Below are 24,445 nucleotides of genomic sequence, written 5' to 3'. Positions count from 1 at the left end.
TAGCCTTTTTGGCTGCCTGATATTTCTCTCCCAACATGATTGCTTTCAGGATTCCCAGAACAAGCAGTCAGGCAGGTCCATCACCCTCTTTGCACGCAAGTGGAAGGAAAAAGTGCCTTGGCCACGTCTCACCAAGGAGGACTTTAAGGTAGGGCCCGTGGCTTGTTCTCTTTTCCATACAAAGCTGAGGTCATAGATCATAAAATTGTAGAGTTGGAAGCAGCCACGAGGATCATCTAGTCCAACCCCGTGCAAAGCACTTACTTGGGGCTTCTTTTTTTTGAATGAAATCTGTGGTGCAGTGGTATCTATTCCCTGAGCTCAAGAAGGGAACTGAGTAAGGCTGAGTTGCATTTGCCACTTGCTGAAAGGGGCTTGTGGACCCCCCCCCCCCCCGTTTTTGGTTAATAGGGATGCCCATAACACACACACCCCAAGCAGTTGTTAGATAAAAAGCAGAATTCTCAGCTGTGGCTGCTATCTGGCCCTATTGCATAGCTGCCAAGTCTCCCGTTTTCCCCGGGAAATCCCCGTTTTCCCAGCTGTTCCTAGCTGAAAAAAACAGATTTTTTTTGTTTCCCCCCGGTTTATTCTGGCACGGCAGCCATTTTGGAACTGGGCGGAGCATGCTCAGAAGCGACTTTTGATGCTGCTCTGCCCAGTTCCAAAATGGCTGCAGTGCGACTTCTGGCGCGACAGCCATTTAGGAACTGGGCAAAGCAGCATCAAAAGTCACTTCTGAGCATGCTCCGCCCAGTTCCAAAATGGCGGCAGCACTACTTCCGATCTGCGATTTCCGGCCTGGTCCCTTATTTCTCTGACTGCAACTTGGCAGGTATGCCCTATTGTGCTATCGAATCATTGGAAAAAGAAATAGCTGGGGCAAAATGGGCAGGGGCCAATTCTGTCTTATTGTTGAAAAGGGATAAAATCTAGAAGTCAGGTCAGCTCAGTGACCAGCTGTTTCCCCCAAAGCTTCTCCTCCAGTCAGGCGAAGAAGCAGAAGCAGGGAGCCTGGGTTAATCTGTAAATCTTCATCTTACTTGCAGCCAGCATGGCTCTCAGTGGACTTTGATAACTGGCGCGACTGGGAAGGAGAGGAGGAAGCGGAGGCGGCCATGGTTGAGCACTATGCGGAGGTGAGTCTGTCCAGCTATGGGAACAAAAAGCAAAAGTCTTGAGCTCTCTTCAAGTCAGATCAACAGTGCTGTGGCTTATAGGATTATTATTATTTATTGAATTTATATACCACCCTATACCCCGAGGAGACAATAGTGGCTGGCTGTGTGCCCCATGATTTTACGGCTCTCCCACACTTCCACTTTTGTCACGAGTCTGAGCCGTTTTGTCCTTGCCTCACTGCTTTCCCCAGGAAAACGTGATCTTTAGTGATAAAATTAGATTCATAGAACTGTAGTGTTGGAAGGGACCCAAGGGTCATCTAGTCTAACCCCCTGCGGTGCAGGGCAAATGTCAATCCAGAGAAAACCTGATTTGTCCAATTTAGTAGTAAAGATTGGGTTTCCCCGGGGGGCAAGTGGCAAGGGAGTGGCAGGTCTGGATTCCTTGACCAGCAACGACAACAGGAACAGCAAGACCCTTTCACCCAGGCAGCCCATGATGTGGACTGCAAAGCGCAGTTAATGTGGCTGGCAATTTTATAGCCAATGCACCTCCTGCCATTACAATTATGCTACAATTACAGTACGTGGGCATCACATATAGCCATTCCTTCTCAGGGAATGAAATGTTTCGCAATGCTTATTTGTCCTCACCATACCTACCAAGTTCCTGTGGGAGAAATAAGGGACCGGACCGGAAGTAGCAGACCGGAAGTAGCGCTGCCGCCATTTTGGAACTGGGCGGAGCATGCTCGGAAGCGACTTTTGATGCTGCTTTGCCCAGTTCCAAAATGGCCACCGCGCCAGAAGTTGCACTGCAGCCATTTTGGAACTGGGCAGAGCTGCATCAAAAGTCGCTTCTGAGCATGCTCCACCCAGTTCCAAAATGGCCGCCACGGCAGAATAAACCGGGGGGAAACAAAAAAAAATCCGTTTTTTCAGCTGAGAACAGCTAGAACAGGCATCCTCAAACTGCGGTCCTCCAGATGTTTTGGCCTACAACTCCCATGATCCCTAGGTAACAGGACCAGTGGTCGGGGAAGATGGGAATTGTAGTCCAAAACATCTGGAGGGCCGAAGTTTGGGGGTGCCTGAGCTAGAAAAACGGGGGTTTCCCGGGAATACGGGAGACTTGGCAGCTATGGTCCTCACATTAATTGCTAAGATGCAGGCTGAGGGAGGGGCACAAAGGCTGGATAAGTTGCATTTTTAAAATACCGTGGCACGAAAGTTTTCTATCACCTGGCTTATCATGTACACGCAGTTTGACGGTCTGCAGGCATTATCTGTTACAGAAAGAGGCAAGGAGCTATAAAAGGCATTGAATTATGCTATGCTTGTGGGCTTCCCGCTGGCACCTGGTTGGCCATTGTAAGAAAAGGATGCTGAATTCGATGGGCCTTTGGCAAGGCTTTTCTTATGTCCTTAAGCTCCACTTTCAAACCAGCAGAAACCATACCAACCAACTCTTAGTTTCCAAGATTTAATCAGCCATTGGGCAAGGACTTTCAAGCTTTCATTTTGCTTCTTCAATCGTTAAAACATTTATTGTTGTTGTTGTTGTTGTTGTTTTATTAACATGCCAACAGACGGATAAATAAACCCAGAACACAAAGCCATGCCATTTCCCATTGCTCAACATCAGAGGTGCATCACTGTGTAGAGGAAGAGGATGCAAATCTTCTTGTTCTCAGAAATCAGCGCTGAAGTCCTCACATTTCCTTTTCTCTCTCTTTTTTTAAAAAAATAAATTTTTATTGATTTTACAAAGAAAAACACACACAAAAAAAACCAGAAAATACAAAGAAAAAGAAGAAGAAAAAATATTTCTTTAACAATTATCAAACACATAAATTTCTTCTCTGTCGACTTCCTCCTTCCCCTCCTTCCACGTTTCTAATTAAATCTATAATTGCACTCTCTACTTCTTAACCCATTTCTTGTTCTAATATACTTATCTATAAACTTTTTTCTTGATCTTTTTTAAACACACATTCCCGGTATATCATTTAGATCTAGAAATCTTAATAACTATATTCCATTTAAACTTATTCCCTTATAACAATATCTAAATGCTTCATCAGCCTCTTTGTACATCCATTTCCCTTATTATCTATTTTTAATCTTATAATTCTTTTCCAAGTAGATTTTAAATTTCTTCCACACATTTCCTTTTCTCTCTCCATCCAGCTCATGCAGAACGTCACCAAGAAAGGTCCACCTCCTGCCATGGATGACCTTGATGTAAGTATTTAGAGGGGAATGACAGGCAAGTGAGAGCCATGCGGTTAGGATCTAATCTCTATAACCCCTTTTAGCTCTGTCAGGTCCAAGCCAGGCTGGCTGTCTTTGCCAGACTGTGCCACCTCCACAAGCTTAGGAGGGGGATATGCTTTGGGCTCCAAAGATACTGATTTTTCCCTGTCTGTCCTGATCTTTTCTAGGATGACATCTGAAAAGCACAAGACTCAAAGGTAATCATCAAGGCGTCTGAGTGCAATGCAGCTCCAGGCAGCCCTCTCCATGTCTGAAGGGGGGTGGACAGACAAGCAGCTGGTGGGACCTAAAAAGGGGAGGGGGGGAATGTTGCCTAAGGGATTGGGCATGAAAGCAGACAAGCAAACTAGCATTGGCAACTCTGAAATTGCTATCGCAAAAGAATGTCAGACCGCTGCAGTTTTCTTTGAGCTTCCAGGCCAATCTTAAACTGGCAAGGCAGCGTCTCAGTGGCAGGCCCCATCTGTGCTATAATTTAAATCAGTATCATACAGCTTCCCCCAAAGAATCCTGGGAATTGTAGTTTTGTAACTACAAATACAATTACAGTGGTACCTCGGTTTATGAACACAATTGGTTCCGGAAGTCTGTTCATAAACTGAAGCGTTCATAAACTGAAGCGAACTTTCCCATTGAAAGTAATGGAAAGTGGATTAATCCGTTCCAGACGGTCCACGGAGTAACCGTTCATAAACTGAAGCAAACTTTCCCATTGAAAGTAATGGAAAGTGGATTAATCCGTTCCAGACGGGTCCGCGAAGTACTTAAACTGAAGCGTTCATAAACTGAAACATGGGTGTAATTGGTTCCGGAAGTCTGTTAATAAACTGAAGCGTTCATAAACTGAAGCGAACTTTCCCATTAAAAGTAATGGAAAGTGAATTAATCCGTTCCAGATGGGTCCGCGGTGTTCATAAACCGAAAATTCATAAACCGAGGTGTTCATAAACCGAGGTTTCACTGTACATGGGTGGCGCTGTGGTCTGAAGTACTGAGCCTAGAGCTTGCCGATCGGAAGGTCAGCGGTTCGAATCCCCGTGACGGGGTGAGCTCCCGTTGCTCGGTCCCTGCTCCTGCCCACCTAGCAGTTCGAAAGCACGTCAAAGTGCAAGTAGATAAATAGGTACCGCTCCGGCGGGAAGGCAAACGACGTTTCTGTGTGCTGCTCTGGTTTCACCAGAGCATGTTATGCTGGCCACATGACCCAGGAAAACTGCCTGCGGACAAACGTCGGCTCCCTCGGCCAGTAAAGTGAGATGAGCGCAGTAACCCCAGAGTTGTTCGCGACTGGACTTAACTGTCAGGGGTCCTTTACCTTTTTATTTTTATAGGGTGTTGGGAGTCGCTAGGAGACCTTGATTCTCGCAGTGTTGCAATTGTCAGAGTGGTTACAACCCTCTTCCCAGGGAACTCTGGGAATTGTCACTCTGAGGTGAACAGGGGTCTCCTCCTCTCAGCAGCCCTAACCAACTACACTTCCCATGATTCTTTGGTGGAATCCATGGCTGTCACTGTCCTCACTCTACAGCAGGCATCTCCAAACTTTGGCCCTCCAGATGTTTTGGACTACAATTCCCATCATCCCTGACCACTGGTCCTGTTAGCTAGGGATCATGGGAGTTGTAGGCCAAAACATCTGGAGGGCCGCAGTTTGGGGATGCCTGCTCTACAGCCCAGAAGGAGAGAACAAGACACGGATAGCCTTCTGCTCCTTTCTCAAGCTGTGCCTTGGGGGAGGGCAGGGGAGCATGTTGACGGGTCAGGGAGGAAGAGGAACACAGCTGCAGCCTGGCAGTGGGCTTGGGCAGGTGCCCAGCAGTGTGCCAGCCCTTGACACACTGGCCTTGAGCCCTGAACATCTGGAAGTGGAGGTGGCTCTGAAGAGCCTGCTGGTTGCTGTGATGCACAATTCCTCACCCCTTCTTTGCCTTCATCCCATTTGTGAGACGTTGTGAATTCTGTGATTATTCTCCCCACCACCACCAGGTACAAAAGCAATGCTGAGATTGAACAAGAGGTAGGCGAGAGACAATGTTGTGGAGCAAGTCTGGACTGACGGACTCTCATTCCCCCGGGATTTTCATTCTTTTCACTTTTGCTCCAAGAGATTGCATGACGGCTGCTAGCCATAGACTGGGACTCTCTCCTTGAAGACTCTCATTAATAGACGGGCAATACCACACCTCCCTGTTTCTGCTTTTCTCTCTGGCTTCTCTCTGACCTACAGCTCCCTCCATCCCTTTTTCATGTTTTCAGCTTCTCTCTGTAGAGTTTATTGTTCCTTAAGGATGTTGTATATAAAGGTATGAAGCTATTAAAATCTCTGCCAATAAACACTGCTAACAGTTCTGAGCTTTTTGTTGGCCGTCACCCATTGCCGCAGCAGAGAGAACGGTTTTTGTTTAGTCTTGAGTGTTGCTGGGCTCCGAAGGAGAGATCCAACATGCCTGACCAGGTACACTAGCAAAGAAGCCCAAAATGATGCCAATTGCTGCACTGGAACCCTCTTTTGATGTGTTCTTTCTCCCTGTAAATCTAGGTTACTGTGGCTGCAGAATTCCTGACTGCAGATAAGGATTAAAAAATATAAATTAGATGGAATGTGGTGAGTGGTGAACCTTTGGCTTGCCAGATGTTGCTGAACTACAACTCCCATCAACCCCAACAAACATGGCCAGTGGACAGGGGTGATGGGTTTTAGAGTTCAAGGATGCCTGGAGGGCCAAAGTCTCCCAACCCTTGCACCTAGAGCCTTCCAACTACAATCTCAGCCACCAGAAACAAGCATAAACCAAACACTGCTAAACTCACAGTAGGTCTACCAAGCATTCCCGTCATGCTTTCAAATTTCCAAGGCTTATTTCATGTTGTCAATTTGGTAAACGTGGGCAAAATGGGGTAGGCATGCATACAAAAAAGCTTGGAACCTACAACACAAGCCTAGCCATGTCTACTCAGAAGTAAGTCCAATTGAATTCAGTTAGGGCTTGAATGGGGTTAGGATTGCAAGTTCACTATGGAAGAATTGGGTTTTAGGTCAGATGGTCTGCCCATGCTCTTGCCCCTCCCCACCAGGTTACTTCTTATGCACCATACAAAACCTGAAAGGATGCTGTTCCATTAGTACCAAAAGAGCAAAGCATGATCCACTATGAAAAACAATATGAAAATATATTATGCAGTCCAAAAAGGGGGGATCAGGTGCCTATTCAGGTAGAATGACACCAACTAGCTCAAAAGTACCTGTTCATTTAATGCAAGGACTGTAATATTTGAAAGTTAATGAGGTATATAGAGGTAGCGTGACACTCCCAAAGTTTGCAAGGGTTCACTGAACACGGCCTTGGGGAAATGAAGTGGCTAATAACTTAACAAGATGTGTGTATATTTTCTCACTGACCTGGAGGTAAGTCCCATTTGAACTATCTTGTTGTTGTTTAGTCGTATAGTCATGTACGACTCTTCATGACCCCATGGACCAGAGCACGCCAGGCACTCCTGTCTTCCACTGCCTGCCGCAGTTTGGTCAGACTCATGTCCGTAGCTTTGAGAACACTGTCCAACCATCTCGTCCTCTGTTGTCCCCTTCTCCTTGTGCCCTCCATCTTTCCCTACATCAAAGTCTTTTTCAGGGAGTCTTCTCTTCTCATGAGGTGGCCAAAGTATTGGAGCCTCAGCTTCAGGATCTGTCCTTCCAGAGAGCACTCAGGGCTGATTTCCTTCAGAATGGATAGGTTTGATCTTCTTGCAGTCCATGGGACTCTCAAGAGTCTCCTCCAGCACCATAATTCAAAAGCATCAATTCTTCGGCGATCAGCCTTCTTTATGGTCCAGCTCTCACTTCCATACATCACTACTGGGAAAACCATAGCTTTAACTATACGGACCTTTGTCGACAAGGTGATGTCTCTGCTTTTTAAGATGCTGTCCAGCTTTTCTCCCAAGAAGCAGGCTGCTGTCACCACCTGCAGTGATCATGGAACCCAAGAAAGTAAAATCTATCACTGACTCCATTTCTTCCCCTTCTATTTGCCAGGAGGTGATGGGAGTGGGACCAGTGGCCATGATCTTAGTTTTTGTTTTGTTTTTTTTGATGTTGAGCTTCAGACCATATTTTGCGCTCTCCTCTTTCACCCTCATTAAAAGGTTCTTTAATTCTCCTCACTTTCTGCCATCAAGGTTATGTCATCAGCATATCTGAGGTTGTTGATATTTCTTCTGGCAATCTTGCTCCCCAGTAAGCCCTGCTATTCTACAGCTGCCAAAAAACCGACAGTTGTTGTTTTGCTAATAGTTTTTATAGATCGTAAAACATTATTGTTTGGACAAGCAGCCTGCCCAAATGCTTAGAAAGCTGAGGTAATTTTTTTTTGTGATTTAAACTTTTGCATGTTTTGTAGAGTAGGGGTTGTGAATTTTTCTCGGCTTTATATTTTTGTAAACTGCTTTGAGGGTTTCTTTTTTTAGGAAGCAAGTGGTGTCTAAATTTTGAGAAATAAAGAATGGCTTTTGCTTGTGAATTAATTGCAGGATTTATGCAGTGTACTTGGTTATGCTCTTATTTGATTCAAAGAGGGTTTCTGTGATTATGCAGATCAAGAATAAAGAGAGAGAGCGAGATCTTGCCAGGTGGGCTATGCCACGATTCATCTCAGCAGATCGGTAGCATCAAGTCTGCTGCCCTCCCTTTAATTTAAACAATAACTACACATTAGCAAAATCATGTTTTTCATCAAGAACAGAAATATTATTACAAAAATAAAAACTTAGTTGGTCTTTAAGGTGCTACTGAAAGAATTTTTTAATTTTGCTTCGACTCAGACCAACACGGCTACCTACCTGTAACTAGAAATATTATTGTTAAGGCATCTTCCATATTACCAAATCTCCAAAATCTGTATTAGGACAATATCTTGATTAGGCTCACCAAAATGTTACAAAATAGTGCACAGAGCTTTTGAGTTCATCAGGCTAGAGGTTGAAAATAAAAGCGAGGGGGAGGGACAGAAAAATAATATTTGGCTAGTGCTAAAGGCAAGGCTTATCAGGAAGAAGCAATGAACGTAGAAAAACCAGCTGTTACAAATGCATCCTGTTTCTTCCTAACCGGCTTCTAACTCCCCAGTAAGCCCTGGTGCAACCTGAAACCTGCAGAGCCTTCTTTGAACATCTGCTAACTTCCCCTCCAAACCAGCTTCAGACTCCAGCCAGATGTAGACCTAAATGGCCTTACTATCAGCCAAACACACACACACACTCACACACACAAATATTCTTCCAACCCACTTCCGCTTCCTTGCCTTGTTTACCATTGTAGCCTGATGGCTTGCATGCTTGCACGCTAATTTGATTGGCCTGATAAAAGTACTGCCCAAATATGGATCCCCCCCCTGCCCTACGGTCCAACACTGCTGCTTTTAGTTTTCACGTTACAAAACGCTTTGCAGACCTGGTGGTGCTAAATCCTTCCACTCATTTGCAGCAGCAGCTGACCAATTTCAGATCACACTGCTTTGTACAGCAATTGCCCCCTTTTCCCCAGACCTGCTTCCTTCCAAAAGAACGACAATTTTAGTCACGCTGTTAATTGTTGTTTAGTCATTTAGTCATGTCCAACTCTTCGTGACCCCATGGACCAGAGCACGCCAGGCACTCCTGTCTTGCACTGCCTCCCGCAGTTTGGTCAAACTCATGTTCGTAGCTTCAAGAACACTGTCCAACCATCTCATCCTCTGTCGTCCCCTTCTCCTAGTGCCCTCCATCTTTCCCAACATCAGGGGCTTTTCCAGGGAGTCTTCTCTTCTCATGAGGTGGCCAAAGTACAGTGGAACCTCGGTTTATTAACAGCTCGGTTTACGAATTTCCGGTTTACGAATGCCACGGACCCATCTGGAACGGATTAATTCACTTTCCATTACTTTCAATGGGAAAGTTCGCTTCAGTTATGAACGCTTCAGTTTATGAACAGACTTCCGGAACCAATTACACCCATGCTTCAGGTTAACTACGCTTCAGGTTGAGTACTCCGCGGACCCGTCTGGAACGGATTAATTCACTTTCCATTACTTTCAATGGGAAAGTTCGCTTCAGTTTATGAACACTTCAGTTTAAGTACTCCGCGGACCGTTTGGAACAGATTAATCCACTTTCCATTACTTTCAGTGGGAAAGTTCGCTTCAATTTATGAACGCTTCAGTTTATGAACAGACTTCCGGAACCTATTGTGTTCATAAGCCGAGGTACCACTGTATTGGATCCTCAGTTTCAGGATCTGTCCTTCCAGTGAGCACTCAGGGCTGATTTCCTTCAGAATGGATAGGTTTGATCTTCTTGCAGTCCATGGGACTCTCAAGAGTCTCCTCCAGCACCATAATTCAAAAGCATAAATTATTCGGCGATCAGCCTTCTTTATGGTCCAGCTCTCACTTCCATACTAATTACTACGCTGTTAATTAGCATGTGCAAATTAGCACCGGCGCTCCCCCTCTCCGTGCCCTCCCTTTGCAAGGAGCAGCAGCAACTGTAATAATCCCCCCTCCCCACTCGATCAAAGGTTTGCCCATGGGATGTGTATGTGTGTGTGTGTGTATTGCGTGGTGATGGTGAGACAGCAGGGCCTGCCGAATATATTTTGGCACCTGAGGCGAACAACAAAATGGTGCCCCGCTCCTATCAGCCAGGGAAATAGGGGCAAATGAAGATCTACATCAGGAACAAGGGGGAAGGGGAATAAAGATCCTACATTGGGATCCGCTGCCTCTGTGGATCCTGTTGCCTGAGGCAATCCCCTCGTCTTCCCTCATGGGTGGGCTGGCTCTGAGAGAAAGGTTTGAACATCTTGCATAGCAATAGCTGAGGAAAATCCCTTTTCACAAACATGTAAGGGCCTCGCCTGCTCTGTACCTCCGTATGGAACATTTTAACAACTACAGTACCAAACACACTCCTACATTGGCCTGGAAAATACACATTTTCTGTTATCCTACGGCTGCCAAAAAACCGACAGTTGCTGTTTTGCTAATACGTAGTTTTTATAGATAGTAAAACATTATTGTTTGGACAAGCAGCCTGCCCAAATGCTTAGAAAGCTGAGGTCATTTTTTTTGTGTGTTTTAAACTTTTGCGTGTTTTGTAGAGTAGGGTTTGTGAATTTTTCTCGGTTTTACATTTTTGTAAACCGCTTTGAGGGTTCTTTTCTTTTTTTTAGGAAGCAAGTGGTGTCTAAATTTTGAGAAATAAAGAATGGCTTTTGCTTGTGAATTAATTGCAGGATTTATGCTGTACTTGGTTATACTCTTGTTATGCCTATTGTTTATTTTATTGTCCAGGAAGGCGCTTCGGGATTCGTTTGACACAGAAATATAAACCAATCCCATTGGAACCAATTTAGGGGGGCTTTTTTTCCTGCTGCACCAGCAAAGGCTCCGCCCCGAGGTCCGCTTTCCCTCCGGCAGGCTGAGGAGGCCGAGGCCCCGCCCTCTTCCCTTCGTCAGCTAAGCGCAAGGGAAACTCGGGGCTGGTTATGTCCGTCGCCGCTCGCCTTAGGCCGGGCGGAAGTGACCCGTCACAGCTGTTGTATCGCTGCGGCTGAGGCCGTAAAGGTGCCGACCAACGTGTTCCGGGGTCGCTGGGGTCCGACGCTGCTGGTGGCTCCATGGCGTTCATGTGCCAGCGGGACAGCTGGGTCCGCCAGGTGTGAAAGGAACCGAGGGAATTTGAGATGCGGGGTGGTGCTCGTTTCCGTTAATTGCATATATACCGTAACAGTTTGTGCCAATTTGCATCATTGCGGATGAGAGCAAATTCGCATCGTTGGTTCCTATGAGGACGTGCAGACATTGGTTGAAAAAATGGTTTCGTACTCCTTTGACAGCAGAGAAAACCACCAACAAGCTTTTAATGAGAGATCAATCAGTATTTTTATTTTGTGTTTTTTATTTGTATGTTTATGTTGTGAATCGCCATGAGATCTATAATACTACAACTACAACTACTGCTACCGATAATAATAATAATAATAATAATAAGAGAAAATTTGCTTCAAATAAGGTGCTTTCCTCCAGCCCAAATCAAATTGATTCTCTCTTGCACCTATAATGTATAGCCTTCTTTACAGGACATAGCATTGTTATTTTATTATTATTATACAGTATTTATATCCCACCTTTCCTTCAAGGTGGTCCAAAGTGGCGTACATGCCCTCCTTCCGTTTTCTTTTCAGCAACAACCCTGTGAGGTAGGTTAGGCTGAGAGGCAGTTACTGTCCCAAGATTAAGTTAGAGCTTAATAATTATTTCATTATTAATATACTTCTTCTTAATTGTATTTCATTATTAATATAATGCTTCTTAATTGTATTTCAGTTCAGCAATTACTTTGATAAAGTACATATTTTGTTTTGTGCAAATGGCTTTAGATATCTATTAGGTCCATAAATTACCATATGGCATATATTCAACACACAAAAAACTGTGACAATTTGTTGTTGACAAAGGACAGCTGGACATATAAAGGGCCTCATTACCTTCAGTAGCTTAGGGCCTCATCAAACCTAAATCCGGCCCTGATTATGCCACACACAGTTCTTCCATGGACAAAACACTTATGAGGCTGAATGTCTGTCAGTAAGAGATGGTGTAGCACCGAGTTTTTCTGCATCAGCCATGAGTTGATGACCTTTTGTGGTGGTGGTTCCTTCCAACCCTATGGTTTTGCAGTTTTAAGCCTAGGTGCATGCCACCTGGGGCTGGAATGGCTGCATTTCTGTGTTTTGCCTAGCACATAGCACATCACTGGACCAAGCAATTGCTGTCATTCAACGTGGCTTCTCAGAATCTGATACAGTACAATGGATGCTCAAAGCTGCTTGCAGAGTGCAATAAAGTCATCATATAAAAAAACAGGTGCAGTATATCTTAAATCAGGCATCCCTAAACTCTGCCCTCCAGATGTTTTGGGACTACAATTCCCATCATCCCTGACCACTGATCCTGTTAGCTAGGGATGATGGGAGTTGTAGTCCCAAAACATCTGGAGGGGTGAGTTTGGGGGTGCCTGTCTTAAATCAACAGGAGAGGAAGGAGGCTACAGCAAAGGGGGATTATGAATTGCAAGAAAAATACTTCTGCTAAGAACACAGCCTTGTAGTTGTGACTCTGGCATCTACAACAGAGGCCTTTAAGGGTTTGTCTCTTGTTCCTTTGTCTAATTTTTGAAGATAAGTGAAAGTATTCTGTGAGGCATTTCGGGATTTAATTGAAAGTATGCTTCTACAGTTGTTTTGCTTTTGAATTGCTTTAGTAAAATGTTTTATAAGATGTATTAAAAGTGAAGAATTACATCATTTTGCTTAAGTTAATTTGGAAGCATTTATGTTATAAGGTGAGATAGAAATAATAAATACAACATTCATTGTATGTTCTACTTGAAATTAGTGGACCTAAGTTAGTCATATCCACTAATTTCAGTGAGTCTGTTCTGAATGTGACCAACTTTGGTTATCACCTATAGTTGTGACAAAATGCATGCAAAAAGCCAGTTAGAAGATAGTAAACTATGCTCTGCTTCACAGTACATAAGGGAATTTGCCCTGAAGAAAATTGTTGCTAGAAATTGTTGGCTTTAGACATGCTGAAGCATCTGATCAGCATCTTTAGATTCCATCTCTTAAGTTTAGTGCATACCTTTTATTACTTCTGAACCTAAAGACCTCCAGATCTTTAGTGAAGCTATAGTCACACATACTATTCCCCCTTTCTTTTTCCTCCCCAGTTCACCACACAGGTGGTCTCCTGCTGCCCTGGAAAATTGTCCACAGAAACCGGTGGAAAGAAGGAGACACTTCAAGGATTCCATGTCATCTTGGAAGACACTATTCTTTTCCCAGAGGGTGGAGGGCAGGTACCAATGGCGGTTCTTGGTCAGAAAGTGGGACCTGTTATGGGGGTTCTAACATATTGTATACATCTTAATATGCTACTAGGGATTTACTGTTGGCCTATTTCTTGAAACTAAGACTTGAATTAATCCACAGAATTACTAGAAATGTGTGATCTCCTGTTCGCTCTTAAATCCAGATCTTATCTGTGCTTCTTTCATATGTTTAAGCCTGCAATCCTAAACACGCTGGGGAATAAACTCCAGTTTACTTCCAAATAAAATCTTATTACCAGGGCTTTTGTTTCAGTCAAAGTCCAGAGCTGTTGAAACCTGTGGACTTGGGTAACTGAAGTGCATTGATTGCAATGGGTTTATTCAGTGTATGGTTACCTTATATCTATAATCTCTATAATAACAATCAATTAATGTATCAATGAGTATCAGGAAAGAGAATATATATGAACATAATGAATAACAAGCGTGGTAGGTTAAATAATGTTTAGAAGCATGAGGGGTTGATGGGAAGTCATCAGACCATTGAGAAGAATGTGATACAATGTAATAAGTATATATATATTAGGGTGGGTCATAAAAAACTTTTTTTGGAAAATGTTTCCTCCCTTGATTTTATATCAGGCGTATGGTATAAACATAGTCAAATTTCAAATTTGGGACAAATCGGTTAATATTTAGACCCTGCTCCTACAGATTGAAATTTTGCCTCACTACGAGTGATGAAAACATAGGAATTTGACTCATTTATTCTCAGTATGTTAAATTGTGAACTAATAAACATAAATTTTAGATTTTACGTAGAGCAATAATAGTTGCATACTATTGTTTTCTGCAATATTTATTTATTTAAGATAAAACATGTTGATAATTTACATGAAAAACCAATGGTTTTAAACAAATTATATGGAACAATTTAGCAAACGGTGTACTAAACAAGTAAACATAAACAATAAACAATAAAACACTACTCATATTATGTGTTGCGTCAAAACATCACATTATACTTAACTACTTAGGTATAAATTGTACTAAATGCTTACATTTTGTGTAATTAATAAAATTATGCCTTATATACTTATATATATATACTTATCTTCTTTATTATGTATAATTTCGTTACATGTTGTTTTCTTATTTTCTTGTTTTTTATATACAATTTCAATAAAGCAATTTAAAACGCAAACAAATAAATCTATAATAACAATCAAAACTTTTACTTGGCCTAATTAATATTGTGGAGATAATTCAGAGAACCTCTGCACAGCAATTGCTTCATTAATAAAATTTGTGTTTTTTTTAGAGGGTGGGTATAACATTTGCTCAGTTTCACAACCTACAACCATTGCTATTTTACACATGCTTTTGTCTTCTACAGCAGGAGAATATTCCCCCAAAGCTGGGCTGGTGACTTTAACTTCTTTTTTTCCAGCCTGATGACCGGGGCCTCATTAATGACATCCCAGTATTAAGAGTCACCCGACAAGGTCCAGATGCTCTACACTTTGTCCAGACACCCCTTGAGCCAGGGAGCGAGGTGCAGCTGGTGCTCGATTGGGACCGGCGCTTTGACCACATGCAGCAGCATTCAGGTAAGAAACCAATGGAACGAGATACCCACACATTCAGACTGATATATTTAAATCGCCTAGTGAGAAGGAGAAGGGGAAACTGTTGCTTTATAATCGTCTCTTTTAGGGCAGCATCTCATCACAGCTATTGCGGATCTGATGTTTGGATTCAAGACGACATCATGGTGAGGAAGGCACACCTGTGCCTAATTCCTTTTCTCCCTGCTTGAGCATTTGTGTGTGTGTGTGTGTGTGTGTGTGTGTGTGTGAGTGAGAGAGAGAGAGAGGCTACGAAACCTCGAGAGAAATTGGGGCATTCAGAGCGGCAAGAATCTGCATAGATCACCCACCATTGGAGAATTTACAGTGGTACCTCTACTTACGAATAACTCTACTTATGAATGTTTCTACTTACGAATGGAGCTCCGTCCGCCATCTTGGATGCAGTTTAGATAGGATTTTTTTCTACTTACGAATTTTTAGATAGGGTTGCTTCTACTTACGATTTTTTTCTCCCAATGCATTCCTATGGGATTCGACTTAACAATTTTTTCGACTTACAAATGTGTGTTCGGAACGCATTAAATTCGTAAGTAGAGGTAACACTGTACTGTACTTTTCCATTACAGGTAGGTAGCTGTGTTGGCTACCTACCTGATGTAGTCAAAACAATAATAATACAAATCAATACAGTAGCACCTTAGAGACCAACTAAGTTTGTCATAGGTATGAGCTTACGTGTGCATGCACACTTCTGAAGAAGTGTGCACACTTCTTAGTTGGTCTCTAAGGTGCTACTGTAAGAATTTGTTTTATTTTTGTTTGTACTTTTCCATGTATAAGACTAGTTGTTTTTTTTACTTTAAAATTATGTGAAAAACTGTGGGTCATCTTATACACGGGACAATCTTCCTCCTATTTTCTTAAATTGGAGTCCCTAAAAATAGGGGGCATCTTATAGACCGAAAAATATGGTAATAACTTCTATGAACTGCTTGGAAGAAGAACAGATTTGTAAACAACCTTGGACCAGAGTTCTTTTCGTATTTGCTAATACTTAATGTGAGAATTAACTTGGTGACAGGTAGGTAGCCATGTTGGTCTGCTGTAGTCGAAACAAAATAAAAAAAATTCCTTCCAGTAGCATCTTAGAGACCAACTAAGTTTGTCGTTGGTATCTGAAGAAGTGTGCATGCACACGAAAGCTCATACCAATGACAAACTTAATTGGTCTCTAAGGTGCTACTGGAAGGATTTTTTAAAAATATTTTGAATTAACGTAGTGAGTTAGGGATCCCCCCTGCATGTGAAGACAGGCTCTGGTGGATTGACAAGGCCAATAGTGAGTCCAACGGTCAAGAAGGCGGTTTCTGCACATGCTGCAGGGGGGAGTGAGGGGCAGGTGGGGCTTGTCAAGCTGGCAAGATAGCCCATCTAGGAGAAGGAAATCTGATCCTTAACTTCCACTGCCTTGCGGGATGTCTTGGCGAGAAGAAAGGGCTAAGGAGTAAGTAAACCCTACTCAAATCTGGAGTGAAGTTCCAAAGACAGTTGGAAGGCGCCATGTATGCCTCCTTCTGGCAACTCCAGCAACCAAACTGGTGCCAAATGCCTTGCTCTGCTTTCCTCTGAGAGCCAGTGTGGTGTAGTGGTTAAGAGTGGTAGACTTGTAATCTGGGGAACCGGGTTCGCGTCTCCGCTCCTCCACATGCAGCTGCTGGGTGACCTTGGGCTAGTCACACTTCTCTGAAGTCTCTCAGCCCCACTCACCTCACAGAGTGTTTGTTGTGGGGGAGGAAGGGAAAGGAGAATGTTAGCCGCTTTGAGACTCCTTCGGGTAGTGATAAAGCGGGATATCAAATCCAAACTCCTCCTCTTCTTCTTCTTTGGACCATGTCAGTGAGGCCGAGAGGCGGGTATTGCCATTTGAGCAGCCAAGGACCTGCGCACACACTGCCCAGGCTTGTGCTCCAGAGTGGTTACTTTGGTCCTGCTAACATAGGAGTTTGACTTCACCCCCCAGAGACTCCAACAACAATATCCAAGTTATTAATCAGTAATGAAACTGATACAGACGAATCACCAGTACCCCACGCAGCAATAGCAGTAGCCATTGGGAGAATCTGAACGGGCACCATGCATGTTTCTGTAGCTTTACATTTCCTGGGTGGAGTTTGCAGGTTGCAAGGAAAGAGAAGTTGTTCCTTTCCCCACAAAGTCCTACTGAGAAGTCACTTCCACAATTTCCTACACCAGCAAATCTCCTACAGACTCAGTATTGTTAACTCACCATGAATATGTTGTTGTCGCTTTAACCCAGAAGCAAAGGTTAAAATTAAATCAACGTGTAGTCATGAAGATGTGTAGTCTGGGGAGATATCTTGAATAGGGCTTTGTTCCCAGGGAAAATGCACAGAGGATGCCAGGCTTACCCTAGTCTCTGTGCAGTAAAGGTAAAGGGGCCCCTGACCATCAGGTCCAGTCGTGTCCGACTCTGGGGTTGCGGCGCTCATCTCGCTCTGTAGGCCGAGGGAGCCGGCGTTTGTCCGCAGATAGCTTCCGGGTCATGTGGCCAGCATGACAAAGCTGCTTCTGGCGAAGAGAAGCGCACGGAAACACCGTTTACCTTCCCACCGGAGCGGTCCCTATTTATCTACTTGCACTTTGATGTGCTTTCGAACTGCTAGGTGGGCAGGAGCAGGGACCGAGCAATGGGAGCTCACCCTGTCACGGGGATTCGAACCGCTGACCTTCTGATCTGCAAGCCCTAGGCTCTGTGGTTTAACCCACAGCACCACCTGGGTCCCTGTGCAGTAACCCTTCCTTAGCGGATGATGCTGGAGGGCTGGGGGCAGGGGGAGCTCTCTTGTGCACCCAAAGCTATCTCCCGGGTGACGTGGGGAACATGCCGTTTGCCTCTCTCCCACTCTCGGCAGGGAGCTAGGCCGCCAACGAAGCACTATAGAGCTGGACACCCCTTCAATGACAGCAGATCAGGTGGCAGCCCTTGAGCAGAGGGTGAATGACAGAATCCGAGCCAGGATCCCAGTGGTGGTGCGAGAGCTGGCAGTGGGCGACCCTGAAGTTGAGCTGGTAAGCAAGAGCTGAGACAAGAGGAGGGAGAGAAGTCTGCTACAAGTAGTTCTCTTAACCTTGCACTGCATTGCAGGTGAGGAGCCGTGGCTTGCCGGACGACCACACGGGGCCCGTGCGGATTATAAGCATTGAGGGTGTCGATGCCAATATGTGTTGTGGCACACACGTCTCCAACCTCGCTGACCTGCAGGTGAGAGTCATGGAGGCAGGGTGTGGCTTGCAGCACCAGGATCAAGGTCTTTGTCAGGTTGGGCCCCTCACAAAATAAGCCCAGGAGTGCCTTGCCACTCACATCTGTTGTGAGAACACATTCTGCCCCTTTGTGACACATCAGAAGCTGCCATTGGTGTAACACTGGGCTTCAGTAAAGCAAATCATTTAATCGGACATTGCCTATATGATATTGAGGTACAGGATAATCTGGCCACAATAAGGAAATTTTGTCCACGGTATGATTATTTTCCACCTGGCCATTTTGACACTTTGGCACCCTATTTGCAAAATTTAACAATTCTAAAATACAGGCGCGCCTTCACTTTCGCAAGATTGAATACACTGCCTTCGGCTGTACTTGAGGGTCAATTTCAAAAAAATTCCACTGGGAAAATGGTTGTGTCCCTGTGGAGATGGCAGTATTGATTCAGTGGCTCATGTCCTTTTTGGCTTGCACTCTTTATAAAGATTTGAGGAGTGAGGTTATTACCCCTCCAATACTGCCCATGCCGGATTGCTCAACTATTGCGACTGAGTCCTTCCTTTCAGCAGATCAAGATGATCAGGTGACAGCAAAAACTGCAAGGTTTTTGGCAGGGGAAATTAGAATTAGATCTTTTCTTTGATTATTGAGGTAAACCCCCAAAATGTATTTTGTATAGTTATGTTTTTACCTCTTATCTTCAGTACATTTTATTTTATTTTATTGCTCTGGCTAGTGGCTGATGCAAATAAAGATTCTAGATCTATCTGTGTGATCTGTGCCATTGGTCTAGCTAGCTCAGTGTCCAGGATTTCAGGCACGGATCTGTCTCCCGGACCTACCCAGAGATGCCAGGGATTGCAAAGCAGATCCCCTTCTTACTTGTGGACACCTTTTTTTCTGACAAGGCTTCTCTGCTGCTTGTCAGTAGTCAGCCAGAAATTTTTACAAGTGATTCCTTCCTTCAAACAGTGAAGTAATTGGGGAACCACCCTTATTTTAAATTACCTGCCTATGCTTTTCTAACGAATGCCTGGACGCATAGAAAAATATAGGAAGTTTCCTTCACTAAATCAGACCAATGTGTAAACAGTGGGTTATTCTCACTGCCCAGCACAGGCTCTGCAAGGTTTCTAAAGGGAAATCTTCACTTGCACATAGATATCAGGGTATGGATCTGGGACCCTGCAAGGCAGATGTTCTACCCTACACTGAGCTTTGGCCTTTTCCCACTTTCAATACTGTATAAGGGACAGAATAGATGCATGCAGATGTAGCATTTTACCACTCAGACGAATATGTTTGTCTTCTGAAGGTGGTTAAGCTCTTGGGCACCGAAAAAGGGAAGAAGAACAAGACCAACTTAGTTTTCCTCGCTGGGAGCCGAGTGCTGAAAACTTTGGAGCGAAGCCATGCGACCGAGAAGTCCTTCACATCACTGCTTAAGCAAGTATTTGTATTCCCCTGTCCCAGGGAATGAAACAAAAGTCCCAGAAGGGTGATTGAAAACCCACTGGCCTTCAAATTTCATTTGAACTCTCAAAAGGAAAAGCACACAAAGGTTGGGGTTTTCCCTCAAGGCAGGAAATAGTGAGTTGTATAGGCAAATTGTTTGTTTATAGAAGTTAGGCCAGTTATTTCTGGTCTGATCTTAGGGCTCGGGATGAGTAGCGGAAGGGTTTCAACAGCCATACTGTAAATGGATTTAAACTGTTCCCAAACAATGGTTTTAAAAGAGGATGGGACAAGTTCATGGAAGATAAGGCTTTCAGTGGCTACAAGCCACAACGGCCGGACTCTGCCTCGAGTCTGAAGCCAGCACTGTGTCTGAATACCAGTTGCTTGAAACCACAGGAGGAGAAAATGTTCTTATGCTTGGGCCCTAATCATAATCATAATCATCATAATAAATGCTACCCACCTAACTGGGTTGCCCCAGCCACTCTGGGCGGCTTTCATTAGAACACATGAAACATTAAAACATTAAAAACTTCTCTATACAGGGCTGGCTTCAGATGTGTTCTAAAAGTCGGATAGTTTTTGTATCTCCTTGACATCTGATGGGAGGGTGTTCCACAGAGCGGGATATCACTCAGCATTTTTATTATGCATTTTCTGTTTTTTATATTGTGCTTTTATGTTGGGAACTGCCCCGCGATCTACAGATGAAGGACTGTATACAAATAATAATAACACAGTGGAACCTTGGTTGTCGAACGTAATCTGTTCCGGAAGACCGTTCAAATTACGAAATGCTCGACAACCGTGGCGCAGTTGCCAGTCTGCAAAATCCATTGGAAAAATGGAAAAACGCACCTCAGAAGCCGAAGTGTTCGAAAGCGGAAGCATTCGCTTCTGGGTTGTCGGCGTTCGAAAGCCGAAACGTTCGACTTCTGAAGCGTTCAAAAACCGAAGTTCCACTGTAGTAGTAATAATAATAAAAGGCCCTCTGCCTGGTTCCCTGTAATCTCACTTCTCACAGTGAGGGAGCCTCCGGAAGGCCCTCGTCGCTGGACTTTGGTGTCCTGGCTGAAAAATGAGGGTGGAGACGCTCTTTCAAGTATACAGGGCTGAAGCCATTTAGGGCTTTAAAGGTCAGCCCCAGAACTTTGAATTGTGCTCGGAAACGTACTGCTTGGGAGCTTCCCACAGGCATCTGGGTGGCCACTGTGAGGCTATTCGACTAGATGGGCCATTAGCCTGATCCAGCAGGCCTGCCTCATGTTCTCAACCAGGCACCCCCAAACTCGGCCCTCCAGATGTTTTGGGACTACAACTCCCATCATCCCTAGCTAACAGGACCAGTAGTCAGGGATGATGGGAACTCTTAGAATTTTGAAGTGTCAGGCATAGCTCTAGTGGCTTTAGCCCAAACGTAGCAGAGTTTTCCTGCACAGCGCAGAAGCTAGTTGAGGTGGAAATGACTAGTCGGCTAGACGCAGAATAACTATTTACAGGATTTATTAAAAGAAAATAAAAGCAGCAGAGTTTCTGCATACAAAGCAAAGGAAAATAAATCCTTACTCTCTCTCTCTCCAACCATATACACAGCACTTCTACTCCTAACACCCAATAAGGAACAACTGTGCTAGCATTCCTAGATAACAGAGTTCAGTGCTGGTCATTAACCAATCAGAGAGTAGCTTCCAGGCCAGGCAGACCTTGGCTTTCTGCCAAGAGTAAATTGACACTGCCTTGAGTTAATTGTATGAAGCAAGAATCTGTAGGTTTCCCATGAGAACCAATCAACAGAAACTGAACAGGAACTGTTGTCCCAAAACATCTGGAGGGCTGAGTTTGGGGGGTGCCTGTTCGAAACGATACAGCGGTTGGTATTGGCCCTCAGTTCAGTTGTGCGTCTCCACTGCGCACAAGCTCTTTCACTTCTCCTCTCTCATCACCAAACTTGTACTCTTAGTAGATGAAGTACCAACCCTCCCTGAAGGTGTCTGGTTACCTTTGCCGTTTTAGGACTGGCCCCGAAGAGCACGTGGAAGCTGTAAAGAGGCTACAGAACTCTCTGAAGCTGCTTCAGAAGGTACAGTTGAGTGAACGTTTCTGGAGCCATGGTGGGGGAATCCCAGGTCCCCAAAGGACAAAGGCGGCTTTCTATCTGGCCATCAGGAGTCTTCCCGCACCGCACCCACTATCCCCTTCTCTGCCCTCTCCTTCAGGCAGTTTCTGCCTGGCTGGAATGTGCCCTCGAAGCCTCTTGCTTGCTTGGAGGGGTTGAGACGTGGGTGGGCATATGTCAAAGCGTCTTGACTTTCATGCAGTTGAAATGCAGCCTGCCTTGTGCAGCTACAGCTTTTGCTCTACCCAACTTTGCCTCTGTCCAGGCTCAGCATTGGTATGTGACTCCCGGGAGGTTGGCCATGGGGACCTGGGCAGATATTGGTTGGGAAAATGTTCCCTATTCCAGTGGCAGCAGAGAGAGCCGCCAACAAGCTTTTAATGGGAGATCGCTCAGTATTTTTTATTATTATGTGTTTTCTGTTTTTTATATTGTGTTTTTATTTTTTATAAAAATAAATTTATTTATTTGGCTTTTCAGATTAAAATTTTACAGTCACATGTACAACATACAGCATAAAAACAAGATTCCAAGGAATCTCTTGGACTTCCCTCCTCCCCTTTGTGGGTTTCCATGGTTAGCCATTTCCTCCTGCATCTTTTATAATAATCCAAATCTTTTATCTCCCCATTGTATCCAAAATTCACCATTAAACTACAAGTGATATTCCAACCCCACTAACGATTTTAACTGTTGCCAATGGTCTTTAAGATAAGTTACAAATTTTCCCCATTCCTTATTAAAAATTTGGCCTTCCTGATTTCTGATTCTTCCGGTCATTTTAGCCATTTCAACATAGTCCGTCAACTTGATCTGCCATTCTTCTCTGGCAGGAACTTCATCTTCTTTCCATCTCTGGTGTTTTTATGTTGGGAACTGCCCTGAGATCTATGGATGGAGGGCAGTATACTACTACTACTACTACTACTACTATTGCTACTACTAATAATAATAATAATAATGATACAGTGGTACCTCCGGTTGCGCACGGGATCCGTTCCGGAGCTCTGGTCAGATCCCGAGGAATTCACAACAGGAGGTGCCTGTTCTGTGCATGCGCGCGGTGCGGCAGAGCGCTTCTGCGCATGCGTGCAGCGTGCTTCTGCGCATGCGCGGGGTGGGGGGCGAAACCCAGAAAAATACTTCCAGGTTTGCCACATGCGTAACCCAAAGGATCCGCAACCAGAGGTGTGCGTATCCAGAGGTACCACTGTAATGATAACAACATCATCATAATCATCTGTGGGTCACGGAGGCAGCAGCTGAGATCAGACTCCAGTGAGCAGCCTGTAGGAGGGCCATGGGAAGTAAGAGAGCAATTGGAACCAGGGTTCAAGAAGACTTTGCCAGAAATTCCCTGCCTGCTCCATCCCATCACTCTTGGTTGAGTGTTGGAACAGAGGGGTAGCGGTCTGCCGGGGTGATTGCTCCAGGCACATTTTTCTGGGGGGCACCCCCTCCCCAAGTCAGCCCTCTCCCGCTTTGTGAGGCTGTGATCTGATCAGATCCCACCCCGCAAAATGGCTCAGGGTTGGTGGTGTTCCGGTTTCGCCAGCGGCGAGGGCCAGGCCGGCATGCGGCAGGCTCTCTTCACCCCCGCGCCCCAGCACACACAAGCTCCCCCCGCCCTCCGGCACCATGAAAAAATGCTCCACTGCCGTGTCTGTTTTCCGACGTCTACTTCTCTTTTAGAGCAACTTGAACCTGCTGAGGGATTTAGCCGTCCTCACAGCTCAGAGCTTAAAAAGCAACTTGGATCAGGAACCCGTTCTTGTGTTGCACAGGTGAGGGGAAAGGTAGCTCAGCGTTGAGTTTGCATGGGGTGACTGTTTTAAATACTCAGAAAAAAATAGGAAAATTCTGGATGCTTTCTGCTTTGCCACTTGGAAGGTATTGCTGATTTTTTTAACCCCCATTTAGAAACTGCTGTTCCCACTCACCTCACCTGTACAGGTTTTTGAGGCCCGTCAAAGCAAAATTGTGTGTTATATATATTTTTAATTAAAAAAAACACACACACATACACACACACACACACACTGTGGATCAATGCAACCCAAATGAATTATTAAGACTTTTTTGCTTGTCAGTCTAGCCATTACTGGTTTCTTTCTTGCGGGGCTGGTGGACCTATTGTAGGAAAAGGTGTGGCAAAGGTGGAATTTTGCATTCTGCTATTCTCAGGTCGTGGGATGGGGAAACAACTGTTGTAGGATCGTGGGACATATTTCCCCTCTCTTGCAGGAAAGACGGTGATTCTGAGTTCATGAACATCATTGCGAATGAGATTGGCGCTGGGGTGAGTCTCTCTTGCTTCTCTGAGCTTTGGCACCTGATTGAAGTTCGGCGGTTCGAATCCCTGTGACGGGGTGAGCTCCTGTTGCTCGGTCCCAGCTCCTGCCAACCTAGCAGTTCGAAAGCACATCAAAGTGCAAGTAGATAAATAGGTACCGCTACAGCGGGAAGGTAAGCGGCGTTTCCATGTGCTGCTCTGGTTCGCCAGAAGCAGCTTTGTCATGCTGGCCACATGACCTGGAAGCTGTACGCCGGCTCCCTTGGCCAATAACGCGAGATGAGCGCCGCAACCCCAGAGTCGGTCACGACTGGACCTAATGGTCAGGGGTCCCTTTACCTTTTTTTTATACCGGTAGTGGTGTTTTGAGAGGTGCTGAAAGCTCCCTACTTTGAGCTGGAAAGGTTCCCACCTCCAGCGTATCAT

The 24,445-nt window shown here is 44.7% G+C and overlaps 1 protein-coding gene across 4 annotated transcripts in view; it reads left to right on the top strand.

Annotated features, from left to right (window-relative positions):
* PTGES3L (prostaglandin E synthase 3 like) overlaps window positions 1-24,445 on the top strand; it is a 33,116-nt gene that overhangs the window by 6,150 nt on the left and 2,521 nt on the right. For 2 of the 4 annotated variants that reach the window (XM_035134655.2, XM_035134653.2), the window contains 5 exons: window positions 50-148; window positions 1,050-1,139; window positions 3,312-3,365; window positions 3,566-3,595; window positions 5,385-5,750. In XM_035134655.2, the coding sequence (XP_034990546.1) occupies window positions 50-148; window positions 1,050-1,139; window positions 3,312-3,365; window positions 3,566-3,577 (255 nt within the window). In that variant the 3' untranslated portion in view covers window positions 3,578-3,595; window positions 5,385-5,750. Of the gene's footprint in view, window positions 1-49; window positions 149-1,049; window positions 1,140-3,311; window positions 3,366-3,565; window positions 3,596-5,384; window positions 5,751-10,850; window positions 11,092-13,169; window positions 13,299-14,721; window positions 14,882-14,987; window positions 15,046-17,796; window positions 17,954-18,029; window positions 18,147-19,467; window positions 19,599-21,623; window positions 21,691-23,418; window positions 23,511-23,970; window positions 24,026-24,445 lie in introns of those variants that run through there. The other 2 variants (XM_060282275.1, XM_035134651.2) reach the window with 2 other exon arrangements.

The sequence above is a fragment of the Zootoca vivipara genome, chromosome 13, assembly GCF_963506605.1.
Source record: "Zootoca vivipara chromosome 13, rZooViv1.1, whole genome shotgun sequence".
In the NCBI taxonomy this organism is placed as follows: Eukaryota; Metazoa; Chordata; class Lepidosauria; order Squamata; family Lacertidae; genus Zootoca; species Zootoca vivipara.
The sequence above is the reverse complement of the archived record's forward strand: the minus strand, read 5'-3'. Positions and strand labels throughout refer to the sequence as shown.